At 41.0% G+C, this 14,194-nt stretch overlaps 1 protein-coding gene across 1 annotated transcript in view; it reads right to left on the bottom strand.

Moving 5' to 3' along the window:
• Positions 1–12,075, bottom strand: part of ABCB5 (ATP binding cassette subfamily B member 5) — a 63,956-nt gene extending 51,881 nt beyond the window's left edge. The window contains exons 1-2 of the mRNA XM_075271485.1: positions 11,971–12,075; positions 688–809 (exon numbers count right to left, since the gene is read on the bottom strand). Of these exons, the coding sequence (XP_075127586.1) occupies positions 688–809; positions 11,971–12,009 (161 nt within the window). The 5' untranslated portion in view covers positions 12,010–12,075. The remainder of the gene's footprint in view (positions 1–687; positions 810–11,970) is intronic.
• Positions 12,076–14,194: the final 2,119 nt, after the last annotated feature.

The raw sequence follows: 14,194 nt of genomic DNA, 5'->3' as shown, positions 1-14,194 counted from the left end.
CTGACCGGAAACCAGGCGGATGCCATTATAGTCTATGGGGTCCATGGGTAACTGCTTTTTAAGTGGAATAGGTTTCCATTCGGGGGTTCCCAAGCGGACTTCCTAAATGGAAACCCGAATGCAGATGTGTACCTAGCCTAAGGTTGATATGCTGCGTTTTTCAGAATCTCATTCACTTTGCTGGTACTGTAAAATGCAGCATTTCTTTCTGCTGCATAACTAGAGCAGGCAAAAATGCTACATTTCTGCAATGTGGAGCATTAGGTCACGTTCACATGGCTGAGTTTCAGCAGTGAAACTCACTCCATGTGTTGGCTGGATTTACTGGTCTGCACCTTAGTGTTGGATCACACTAGCGCTTGTATTCCGTCTGCAAGGAGTCCGCATGGAGACACCCCCCCCCCCGGACGGAATGCAATCGCAATTGCAAGCGACGTGCTTGCAAAGCACATGGAGCCCATAGACTATAATGGGCTCCGTGTGCTTGCCGCGCACTGCCCGCACGAATGAATTGAATGAATTGCGGGCAGTGCATGCGGATTCCTTGCGGACGGAATACAAGTGCTAGTGTGAACCAACCCTTATGCCAGGAGAGGGACTCCTAGCACTATGGTTCCTGCCTCCCAGCGACTCCATTTTCTATGCTGAGTTCCACAGTAAATGCATGAAGTCTCATATAATACATACACATTCTCTTTCTGACTTTCATCCAGTAAGGATTCTGTTGTAGGGTGCACATTGTTGATCTCTGTATTCACTTCTTTGATCTCATTTCTTTTCTTGTTTCTGTTGGACATCCATGAAAACCACTGCAGAATAGAAAGTGACGGATAAAACATTTTTATTTAACAGATAAAGATCAGGATTAATAGTGGTCATATCTTAATGTAGTCATCCAATTATTAGCTGTCCTCTAATGCAGATAACTGGACGACTGCACTCCCTGCTAGATCTGCAGAGTCGCTGTATCACTGCTGGCAAGAGGCAACTAGATAATAAGTGTAACTAGAGGTGCATTTTAGGGAATAAGAATAGATAACACATAATAATTGGGAAAGCTGACAGCATGTCTATTTGATCACACTATAATCCAACATTCACAAGAAGTCTCTTTCATACATATATTGATAGAAATGCCATGTCAAGATTAATGCGGAGTTAACATCGTAAAAACAAAAAATTGTGTGTTTTTTCGCATGGACCCCCAAAAAACATTGAAACAAGCCAATATATACCCCAAAATGGTGCCAAATGAAAGTACAACTTGTCACGCAAAGGCTAAGACCTTACATAGCAATGTCAACAGAAAAATCATAAAGTTATGAATTTTTGAAATTGGGGAAGGAAAATATGAAAGAAAAGCCGCTGAGCATTAATGTACAAACTACCTGCCGTCCTTAAAGGGTTAAAGAGCTTGTACATATAATATAGAATTAATCTTACAAAGATTAGACTGTCTAAACAATAGCAAGGCCTGTCTATGGAATCCCTGCACCATTCTCTCGGCCTGGTAGTTCTCAAACAGAACCACAGCCAAGGCCTCCTGGAGATGGCAGATGGAGGATATTCGAAGTAAATAGATCATAAGGGAACATTCCTGGTCATATCTGAAGGTCATAGCTGAAGTAGTATCACAAGCAGGCTATAAGCAGTCAGTTTGGTACAGTAGTGCTTTAGACTTTCAGGAACTCATAGGATCCTATCTTCTTACCATAGGTAAGGAACCACTGACGTATGCAAGTGACATCACCATTTCCTTCCCTGCTGATTGGACTCAGTGGTCACACGTGATGCAGGACTTCTGCCGGCAAAGACCCCAGCGCATGCTGAATCGGACATCGACAGCAGACATCACAGCGTGAGGGACAGGTGAGTATTTTTTTTATGTTTCACCTTTGCCAACCTCTTCCCCGATTTCTGAAATTCCTGGTCAACCCCTTTAAGACAGCTGCTTCATACACCAATCTTAATAAAGGCCCCAACTGGCACAGGACACATCTGATTTATGAACAGGCTCTGGTCTCTGCATACATCAGCTTCATACCTGTGCTCCTGAATGGAGATCTACAGCACTTAGGATCTGGCGTAGATTTCAGTGATAGCTCAAAAAACTGGCATGACTTATAATGAATATTTTGGCCTCCGTATTCCCTGCCAACATTCAAAATAAGGACCTTATGCAAATGAAGTGACCAGGTGAAGTCCAGAAGAAGTGACGTATTGTATGGTTCGGTCCTGTTCTGTGTCCTGTAGTAAATGATGTCCTTTTTCCTTATTGACCTCATTAGGTCACCCCTGTACCCCATTATATAGGTATTGCAACCTACCCATTCTGTTTATTACTTATTACATGCTCTGAATCCTCTTCAGCTACAAAGGGATTTGTTTCTCATCCCAGAACAATCCACATCATCCTATGTGTTATCTCAGTATTGACTTTTAGAGTTATACAGCTGTCTTCTCATCAAGTCTGTGTATGAGGCATCACATGATCTTATCTGCTGTAGCTTCCTGGCACTGGTTACACCAGTTCAATCTAAAATCCAGTAATATCAATAAGACCTTTTACATGTCAGTGTTACACAATGAGTTTCTATTTGTTATGTAATGATGACATTTTCTTTCCACATATGTAATTGTATATTTATCATGTTAAATCTCGTTTGCTACATCTCTGCTCCAAGGTTCTTATATCATCAAATCCTCCTGTAACATTACACTGCCCGCATATTTGTTTTACTTACTTCATGCTAGGTATCACTTGCTAACACTGGAAAAATACTCAGCGAAAAGACATCAAGTTTTTTCCCACAATATATGGATGGGATTAACCAGAATCTCGTTCAGTTTGTTGGTACTGCAAAATGCAGCAGCAGACAAAAAAACACAGTGTATTCACAACATGGGACCTTAGTCTTGGGGGTGTCCAGGCAAGGTGAAAAATAAAAAAATAAAAAATAGAGATGAGCGAACAGTAAAATGTTCGAGGTTGATATTCGTTTCGATTAGCCTCTCAATATTCAACTACTTGAATCGAATATCAAACCCTATTATAGTCTATGGGGGGAAAATGCTCGTTTCAGGGGTAGGCAACATTCGATCAAAATATACTTACCAAGTCCACGAGTGAGGGTCGGGCTGGATCCTCGGAGAAGTCTTCTCCTTGCAGCGTCCCCGCGGCATCTTCCAGCTCTTCATTCACTCTGCCAGGCATCGGGCCTGGGCAGAGCCGACTGCGCATGCCTGCACTACAAGCGGACATGCGCAGTCGGCTCTGCCCAGGCCCGATGCCTGGCAGAGTGAATTCAGAGGCGGAAGACGCCGCGGGGAAGCTGCACGGAGAAGACTTCTAAAGGTAGGAGAAGAACCAGCGTTGATTGGCCGACTGTATAGCATTCGGCCAATCAATGCTGGTTCTGCATTGAACTTTTACATTCGAATAGCGAGTGGTACTCGATCGAGTACGAGTATTTCCGAATACCGTAGTATTCAATCGAATACCTACTCGATCGAGTACTACTCGCTCATCTCTAATAAAAAACATACTCATCTGTCTGGTCCTGTGGTGCCCCAGGACTTTTCCAGTGGAAGTTTCTGCCTAAGGAAGCCCACAGACCCCCATAGACTATAATGGGGTCCATGTGGTTTCCGCTCAGTTTCCACACGAAACATGCAGAGAAAAAAGTGCTTGCAGCACCTTTATCTACACGTTTTCTGCGGAAACCACACGGTCCCCATTATAGTCTATGAGGTCTGCGGGTTTCCTTAGGTAATTACTTATTTATGTGCATAGGTTTCCGTTCGGAGGGGTCCCCAAGCGGACTCCCCGAATGGAAACTTGAACACAGATGTGAATAGGGTCTTACTGTGAATACAATCCACATCTGGCTCAAAGTATTTTCATATCTAAGAAGAGCACATGGCATAAATCTTATTCACTCTTCCTTTTTTTTTTTTTTTTTTTTTTTTTTTCTTTTTTTCTTTTTGGTAGAGTTGGAAGGGACCTCAAGGGCCATCGGGTCCAACCCCCTGCGAGTGCAGGTTTTCCTAAATCATCCCAGCTATATGTTTCTCCAGATTCCGCTTGAAGATTTCCATTGATGGAGCGCCCACCACCTCCCGTGGCAGCCTATTCCACTCTCTCACTACCCTCACTGTCAGAAAGTTTTTCCTAATGTCTAATCTGTATCTCTTTCCCTTTAGTTTCATCCCATTGCTTCTTGTACTTCCTTGTGCTAATGAGAATAGGGTAGATCCCTCTGCACTGTGACTACCTTTCCTACAATCCCTTAAAATTCTCTTTCTATGTATAATTTGCATAAAACAGAATTTGCAAATAAAATCAGTAATTTTTGCATTTCAATCACAACCTGCATTCTTAGTCATAGCATAATGTCCTCTATTTTTTACAGATTACATTTTAGGCACTTTTACATACATATATTTGTTCTTTGCAACAAACTAAGGAAACTCACCTTTATATATATATATATATATATATATATATATATATATATACAGTATATACAGTATATATATATATATATATTCACATTCACATCACATTTCTTTAGCTTTAGCTGATTTCTTTAAAGGATGATAAAGATGGATGAAAACCGAGGAATGGAATGGAGATCCATTTGCATCTTTTTTTTTTCTATTGTGAGCCCCATATAGAGCTCACAATGTACATTTTTCTCCTATCAGTATGTCTTTGTAGTATGGGAGGAAATCCACGCAAACACGGGGAGAACATACAAACTCCTTGCAGATGTTGTTCCTGGTAGGATTCAAACCCAGGACTTCAGTGCTAACCACTGAGCCACTATGTTGCCCCTTATTTGCATCTATTTTTCATCTGTTTTTATGACACTTTTGAATCTGTTAGACCCCATACATATGACAGTGAAAAATGGACTTGTAACAGGTGTTTTTGGAACAATGGGAATCAATGGATACCATATCTCCTAACCATAGCTCGATAGTCCCAGTTTTGGTCGCTTTTTTTTCATGTATATATTTGACCCACTAGCCATATACTAAAAATGCTTTTCCAGTAGTTTATATCAATTTCTAAACAAATGTCATATATAGACTTGATATCTTATATGAAGCGGAGTCATGTGATCACCAGACTGAGCAGCAGTCCAGAGCTTTATCTTCTCCGTAAACAGGAGACCATTCCCTTTTCTATTGAACTGTCCAAGAATCAGAACAATAGAAATAGAACAAATGTAAACACAATACTTCATGTGTCTGACATCATTCACTTCAGTGGTAAAATGAATGCAGATGGCGCCTTCTGTCTGGGGTATGTATATTTCTTTTATGGATACACTAATGTTGCAGTCTGCATTATTTTTTTCCAATTATGAAACTATTTAAACCAGACATAACAGACCATCAATTTTTATCTTAACATTTAAGTGAATTATGACTTTCTGTTTGTATCTACACCCATGCAAATGAAGATATCTGCAGTCGTGATGTACATCACGCCTTGGTCCCAGTGCATGGTAAACTCGACGCCTATTGCACTATTGCTTCCTAAATTTTGGCGGTTCTATGGGTCGTACTAATGTTACTTCCAGGATGACAACGCCAGCTGTCATGTAGCGAGGTCTACCATGGCTTGGTACAGTGACAATCATGTTTACCGACTGTAACTGTCCTGCCCAGAGCAAGAATTGAACCCTATAGACTTGGATCGCCAAACTAAGGGGTGCAGCAGCCTTCCAAAACCGATGAAAGAACTTACCTATCTTCTCCAAGCCAAATGGAATAAAATACCATTAGCCGTCATACTTGTGGAAAGCATGCCCCGGAGGGTTGAGGCTGTAATTGCCATTCATGGAGGCTCTACCAACTATTGAATATGAATAAATGTTGTTTTTCTATTCTACCACAGGTGTCCAAATACTTATTGGTAGACAGTGTATTAGTAAGGCAAACTTTTCCTTCCATTGTTTTGATCCACTGACCGATCAGAACAATGTACAGGTAACAGCAGTGTGGACGTAACTTATGAGATTCAACTATATGCTGCCTCCTGCTTGTAAGAGCTGATAAAATCCTATCAAAAGCAGGAGGCAGGGGAGATGGATTGAAGATGAACAGTATCATGTACAGTATAGTGTGTATACAATGAGACTTTGCAGTATCTTGACATTGTGTCACTGATCTATAGCTTGCTACCCTTAGGATTCACAGCAAAGTAAGTGCATTGTGATGAGACTCTCTCTATATCTCCAAAGCCAGAGAGAGAAATATACACTGCATTAGGAGAACCATATCAGCATGGAGTAAGCAGCCAAGATGACAGGTAACCCATAAATGGCACATCAAATAAAATGGGTATACCCAAGAGCCTTTACTTTATTCTGTAATATTAGCCTGTGGTGCACTATAAAGGCACAAAAAACAGCACACTGACCACTAATATGCTTTTGTTGCAAACCACTCTGTACGGTAGAGAACGTTCCAGCAGTTTATAAGTAAGTGAATTGCTGTCTGCACTTTCCCAGTTTATTGAAAAATAATTCAGTTTCCCTTTATTATATTGATTTCTTGCTCTTTAAGATATTTTTAAGGCTCTTCATACCATTTCCCTTAATGCATGTGTAAATGCTGATGTGTCAGCCCAAAAGTATTACTAAATGGGAATTACAATGAAATCTAACTTTCATTTCTGTATTCCAAAAATCACTTCCAGTTATAAAGAAACAATTATAGTGCATGGACTTGCTACAGACTGCCTATAACTGTGCATAGGAGACAGAAGGGGAGATTTATAAAACTAAAAAGAACAACTCTCTGCCATGTACTTGCCAAAATTAAACGTCAGGGGTCCCAGATATTAAAGGGGCTCTATCAGCAAAATCATGCTGATAGAGCTCCACATATGCGTGAATAGCCTTTAAAAAGGCTATTCAGGCACCGTAAAAGTTATATTACACTACTTCCCCCCGTTTTAAAATAATAACCTAAAAAATAATGTGCTCTACTTATGGATCGTGCACGCTGGGCGGGCATTCAGGGCGTGTCTTCATCTTCATCCACGCCTCTTCTTCCTCCGATGTCCTCCGGTCCCGTCCTACTCCAGCGCTCGCGAACGGACACTGATATAAAAAAATAGCTTGGGCGCATGCGCAGTAGCATGCGGCTTCTACTACGGCTACTGCGCATGCGCCCAGGCTTTTTTTTTTTTTTATCAGTGTCCGCGAGCGAGCGCCGGAGGAGTACGGGACCGGAGGACATCAGAGGAAGAAGAGGCGTGGATGAAGATGAAGACACACCCTGAATGCCCGCCCAGCGTGCACTATCCATAAGTAGAGCACATTCTTTTTTAGGGTTTTATTTTAAAATGGGGGGTAGTTTAATATAACTTTTACGGTGCCTGAATAGCCTTTTTAAAGGCTATTCACGCATATGTGGGGCTCTATCAGCATGATTTTGCTGATAGAGCCCCTTTAAGTGAATTCACGCATGTTGGCAAAGCCATGCCCCAACATTTGGTTGGAGAAAATTATAAGACCAATGTACAAAGTCACGCCAGTGGTGGGTCTGGCCATGCTCCCTTTAAGCACTAAATGTGCTGTCCACATCCTCTTTTCAGACGTGACCTAAACATAAAGTGCCCAAGTCATCTATAAAATGGCTGCTACTCCAACAGTCCAAGTGATTTGCTTGGTCTTCTGGGAATCCAGAAAGTCATTATTTTCTTTAAGAGCTGATGAGAGAGTTGTCAAATACGGACATGACATATGCAAACATGATCTGTAGTATGGGAGTACGTAGCAGCCTAAAGTTACTTTGTGGGAGCCTGTAAAGGGGGCTGTTACTTTATGGAGGCCTGTAAAGGGGGTTCCTACTCTATGAGGATGAATAGAGAGGCAGTATACTGTGTGGAGGTCCAGTAAAGTAGGCAATTACTGTGTGGTGACCAGTAAAGGGGACAGTATACCATATTGGGCCAATACAGGGGGCAATGTACTGGGCAGGGTTCAACAAAGTGGGCGGTATACTGTGTCAGGGCCAATAAAGGAATATACTGTGTTTGAGGTAAGAAAAATGGGGTGCTATATTGTGTGGAGGTGCCAATATAGGAGGCCTCATACTGTATGGGGGCTATTAAAGGAGGGAATATGCTGTGTGGGGGGCAGTAAAGGAGGCAATATACTATGCAGGGGTCAATAAAAGGGGCAACATACTGTAGGGGCCAATAAAAGAGACACAATACTGTGTTGGGGCCATTAAAGGGGCATTTTACCATGAGGGGATCAGTAAAGGAAGTGTTATACTGTGTGGGGTCATTAAAGGAAGCATTATTTTGTGTGTAGACTGGGGGCCCAGTGTAAAGCTTTCTAAGGGTTCCAGTCTTTCTTATTTACAACCCTTCTCTGTCTCCATAGCTCACAGCTAAGGAAATCCCCACGCAGTGGACCCAAAGGGGTAGCGAAGGGGGCTCATGAGGGTAATGAGGCTAAGGAGCCAGTCAGGTCAGCAGGAGTTTATAGGGTCAGTAAAGGGACAGGAGGAGGAGATTGTTTATAGTTTATATAAAGGGGGGAGGCAAAAGGGAGGTCACATTCAGAACAGGAGACTGAGACAGGAAAGTTGTCCCGCCCGCCCTCTCTTAATTTATTCCTTTGTCATGGCGCATGGTGGAGGGGTCTTTGTAGGCTTAAGTGGAAAAGTTAAGTAGTACGATGACTTGGTGGATATTGGTTGGGGAACCAGTTTGGTTTTATAAGTCCTGCGGTCAGGGTACCCAGGATGGAGATACCCTCAGATGATGATGCCCCTGGGACAGGTGGATCACGACTGGGGGTAAAATTTGTATGTTTGGGAATGCGATCTGGGATTGTTGCTTTCAGAGATCCCTCCTTCTAGATGCAACTGGTGGTTACTGATTGTTATGGTTATAGGTCCATGAGGGGTGTTGTTATATGGGTAGGTTATTGTAATGTTTTATTTTGAATGTTATTTAATATGTTAATTATGTGATATTTATGGTCATATGGTTATAAGTTATTATTTATCTAATTTGTCATTTAAATAAATGCTGCTGTGGCCTTTACTTACAGCACTGGTGTCAATGTCTTTATTGTATTACAAGGATAAGTTAAAATCAAATTGGTTGGATAGGCCTCAGCTCATATTGACTATTTTACTAGTTACGAACTGCCCACAGCATGGACCATGGCCAGAAGCAAACCTGCTATGCAAGTTATTCAAGAAAACAATTACTGTTCACTCGCCAACGCTATACTCATTTTCCATACAATTGGAAGTACATTTTAAGGCTTTCTTCACATCTTGGTTTTGCTTTCCATTGGAGATATGTGTGCATATAGCAGATCATTGAAAAAAAATTACAAAAAAATGTATAATCTGCTCCTTATCTTCATGTCTTATTAGACAGTAGGTAATGCAAAATATGTAACAGGGACTGCACTTACCATGTGCCATCTATAATACTGGTGTCTCTTTATGTTGTAGAGAGGCCTTTGGACCTCTTGAGGTTCCAGGTCCCTGTAGTGATTGCTACCTTTGCTGCCCCCCTTCCCCCATTGTGACGTCCCTGGGTATATTAACCCCTTAGCGACCCTTGACGTAACTGTACGTCATGGGTCGCATGGGGATGTATAGAGCGAGCTCACACGCTGAGCTCGCTCCATACACGGCAGATGCCGGCTGTATAATACAGCCAGGACCTGCCACTAACAGCAGCGGTCGGTGCCGGAGCCGATCGCTGCTGTTAACCCTTTACACACTGCGATCAAACGTGACCGCAGTGTGTAAACAGCGCAGGCGGCATGGGCGCCGCCATGTTTCCCCGATCGCCGCCCTCCTGAACGTCACAAGAGGGCGGTGATCGGTTGCTATGACAGCCGGAAGCCTATTGAAGGCTTCCAGGCTTGTCTCTGCCCGAGATCTATTAGACGATGGCCGAGGCATCGTCTAATAGAAGTGCTGCGATTTTCCTATTCACTGCAATACTGTAGTATTGCAGTGAATAGTATGAGCGATCAGACTCCCTAGGTTTCAAGGTACCTAAGGGGTCTGATCATAAATGTAACAGAAGAAAAAAAAAAGTTTTTAAAAGTATTAAAAAAATAAAAAAAATATAAAAGTTCAAATCACCCCCCTTTCCCTAGATCAGCTATAAAAGTAATTAAAGAACATTAAACATAAACATATTAGGTATCCCTGCGCTCCAAAATGCCTGAACTATTAGAATATTAAAACATTTATCCCGTACTGCGAACGGCGTAGCGGCAAAAAAAATAAAAACAGCCAAAAAGCGTTTTTTTCAACACTTTGCCTCCTATAAAAAATTGAATAAAAAGTGATCAAACCATCGGATCTTTCCCCAAATGGTATCAATAGAAACGTCATCTTGTCCCGCATAAAAAGACACCACAACCAGCTCCATACATGGAAATATGAAAAAGTTACAGGTGTTAGAACATGATGACCCAAATTTTTTTTTCTATTTTGCAAAGTTTATCATTTTTTTAAAAGTATCAAAAAATTTCAAATACTATATAAATTTGGTATCACCGCGTTTGTACTGACACGTAGAACACAGGTAACATGTCATTTGTACCAAACAGTGAATGCTGTAAAAATTAAACCCATGAGAAAATGGCGCAAATGCATTTTTTCTCCAATTGCGCCTCATTCTGAATTTTTTTCCAGCTTCCCAGTACATTGCACAGCATATTGAATTGTGCCATTACAAAGTACAATTTGTCCCGCAAACAATAAGCTATCATGTGACTCTGTGAACTGAAAAATGAAAAAGTTATGGCTCTTGAAATGTGAGGAGGGAAAAACGAAAATGCGAAACCAAAAAATGGCCTGGTCCTTAAGGGGTTAATACACTTTATGACTTATTTGACAATATTTGCACAAAATGGCATATGGGAAACCCCTTATTTATGTCCCTTTTGTCTGTGTGGCATCTTCATTTTCACAGAACTATAGCTAACTAGAATTCCCATTCATGTTAGCTATTTTCCTTGATAGCCATTCATGCTAGTTACTTTTCCTGGAAGGCACTGTTGAGGTTAAGCATAGAGAACTTTGAGACTACAAATTTTGTTAGAACCTTAAACGGGCCAACAATTGGTCCAGTTATCAGGAACACCTTGACCCCCAGATCACTCCCCTAACTAACTAGAGTATCCTGGCCCTCTGGCAAGTTTGCAAGGCTCCCCTGGGTCCCTGGATGTTGGGAATCTCTGGATTATACCATAACCATAGAACGTATTAAACAAATGTGGCCACAAAATCAAAAACGTGCTAAAGGCCAAGATTAGTCACATCCATACGGGTTAAATATTCCTGCATGGTATATATTCTGGTTGCATTATAACCTTAGACAAGTTTTCAGTATTTCTTAATACGATGTAATAGATAATAATATCAGGCACTATTTTATTGCTTATGCATTTAAGGGATCAGCTTAAACTCCAACATATACAATATATTATATAGTTACGAAAACTGTCTCTTTATTACTTTACTAGATAGTAGATGGCCTATAAATGTCATTATATTGATCATGTTTTATGGATACACACATACATTTATAATATCTAAATAAGTATCCATAACTGTAATATATAATGTATCCATAGCTGTAATATATAATGTATCGATTCCAAAGTGTAACAACACTAATACTAATAATCATAGAATAATGACAGACAATAATGGAAACTTAAACCATGCGGAAGCAATAAAAAATAATAAAGAAATGCACTTATTGACAGCAGAAGAGACAGCTCTTAGCGGTAACTCTTAACCCTGCATTCTGTATCGCCATCATCTCCATAGCAATGACTGTATCCGCCCTTCTCTGGATCATGACGTGAATTTTCCATAGTCATCACTCATCACTAAGACTTGAACCTTTCTGCAGATTCTACTTGTGTGTGCTAACAGCGTGCTTGCTCTTACCCCAGCATTCAAGTCTCTTCTCCTTCTTTTTGCAGCCATCCTGTCGCCTGCACTTTTCTGACAGTGTGCTAGCTGTAAGGCGTCAGACAAGGACAGAAGGAGGAGTTAGACGGGGTCCTGTGTGAGCTTAGATTGCTGTTTCATCTCACTAAGCTTTGTTCCCGGTAGGGACACTCCCTGCTCCACCTGTTCCATCATTAGAATCTAAACCACACCTGCTGCTATATACATATACCATACATCTGGCTACATTGCAGTATTGGGATGGGATCTGAAACCTGAATGTATGTGGCAATGTATGGAGTTTTACTATCATTATACCATGTTTATTGTAACATTAGTGTGGACGAGCCATGTTATATCTATATCCTGTACTTTTTATTTCCACTTGTTATATGGCTTTGAAGCAGCTCTCGTACTTGTTATTGGACTTTGAAGCAGCTCTTCTGGACATCCTGCTTTTGTTACTTTGTTCTTTCTTGACACAGTCGCAGCGTGGGTCCTGAAATGAGAATTCATGGAAATAAAAACATTTTTATAGATTACGTATCCACCCTACTGAAATACAATCTATCTGTTTTGGCTCCATTCTCCCTATAAACAGGCCAAATTCATAGCTACATTTCCATCATCCAAATCCAAGATTTACTTCTCTGCCATAGCCTAGTAAAAGTAAATAAATGGGCCAAGTCTTGTGGGCTCCCTCTAGTATCTGGCACCTAGGGCACATGCCATCCACAGCCAGCTAGTATGCTGCACAACATCAGAAGTAAAACTGCTACTACATAGTGTACAGAGCCATTTGCTTCTGGCTGCGGACATAGTGAGAACATCTCATTGGTGGGGGTTCTAGGTGTCAGGTCACCACTGATCTTAGTATTGATGGGTCATCAATATAATGTCTTGAATAACCCCATTGAATGATTAATAGACATACAATATGCTATAAAACTCAGTGCACATCCCACCTCTGTGACTGGCTTCTATCTCACTAAGACGTCTCCTTCAACCACATCCAGTATATGGTACCCAAGGGTTACAGCAAAAGCTGATCAGATTGTGTTATGCTATTTCTATAACTCCCAAATAACTGTGTTTTTTCTGTAACTCTCGAGTTACGGAAACAATGTCGCTTGCTAGACAACATTCAGGAACAGATTATAACATTGACTTTTTGACTGGCTTTCCAGGGCTCCTGGAGGGCCTGCGGCCACCCAAATATGTCCCCAATTTAACAAGTGTATGCCCCTTGCAACAAGCCTGCGTTGGATTAGAAAATCCAATTTGCTTTTTTCCCAGAGACAGCTCATAGGCCATGTCCCATACAGCTAAACCCCATAACTTCAGTAAGGAGGAGGTATAGTAAATTTACTTGTGTCCTCCTACCAACAACATAAGCCAGTGCAACAAGTATTTAAGAATTTAGCACCTATATTCAAGGAAATTACAAATCCCAATGAAAGACATATATTAAAAATTATTATTTTATCAAATTAATTTAGGCCAAGTTCACACGCTGCAGTTATAGTGCATAGCTTCAATTTGATTTTCACAATAGATATGTAAAGTATCATAATACTTGTAAAAAGGTGTGTCATTCATAGTACTCCTTTATTAGCCTCCATACTAGACAGTGTTTTTACACTAACCGCCATAGTGACCCTATAAATACAGCCGCAATTACAATGCTCCAATAACATAGCTAATTACCATGCCTACATAATATATCTGTGCCATCAGATCACAGGATTGTTATTTGGGAAGGAGAGGACGTGTAACTCCTTCAGACATATCACTTACAGTGAATTATTGTATTCCCCTTGAAATATCAGGTCTAAAACTTATTTTCTTATAACTCTGCATCACCCCCTGATTCTGCTGTTCCTCCTAGAAATTTATGAATAAATTGACAACTGGGTGTTACCAATTCCGAGGTGTCTCTGACATCATCCAATCGTTGCTTACAGTGTCAGCCCCCCCCCCCCCCCCCCGGTGAACAAGGAATATGGTAACACCCAATTGTTAATTGATTCATAAATCTGTAGGATTAATAACAAAGAATTGGGGCAACACCTTTACTATTGTGGTGAGGGCTAGACACTGGCATAAAATTTGGCACATTCTTGACACCTCTCTTGTGCATTTTGACACATCTAATTTCTATCATTAGAATCCCATTTTTAGTTAAACCCACGTAGGAGTAGCCTTAAGAAAGGCTATTCTC

This window comes from Leptodactylus fuscus, chromosome 4 (genome assembly GCF_031893055.1).
Source record: "Leptodactylus fuscus isolate aLepFus1 chromosome 4, aLepFus1.hap2, whole genome shotgun sequence".
Taxonomy (NCBI): Eukaryota; Metazoa; Chordata; class Amphibia; order Anura; family Leptodactylidae; genus Leptodactylus; species Leptodactylus fuscus.
Note: the sequence above shows the minus strand (reverse complement) of the source record. Positions and strands in the feature narration are given on the sequence as shown.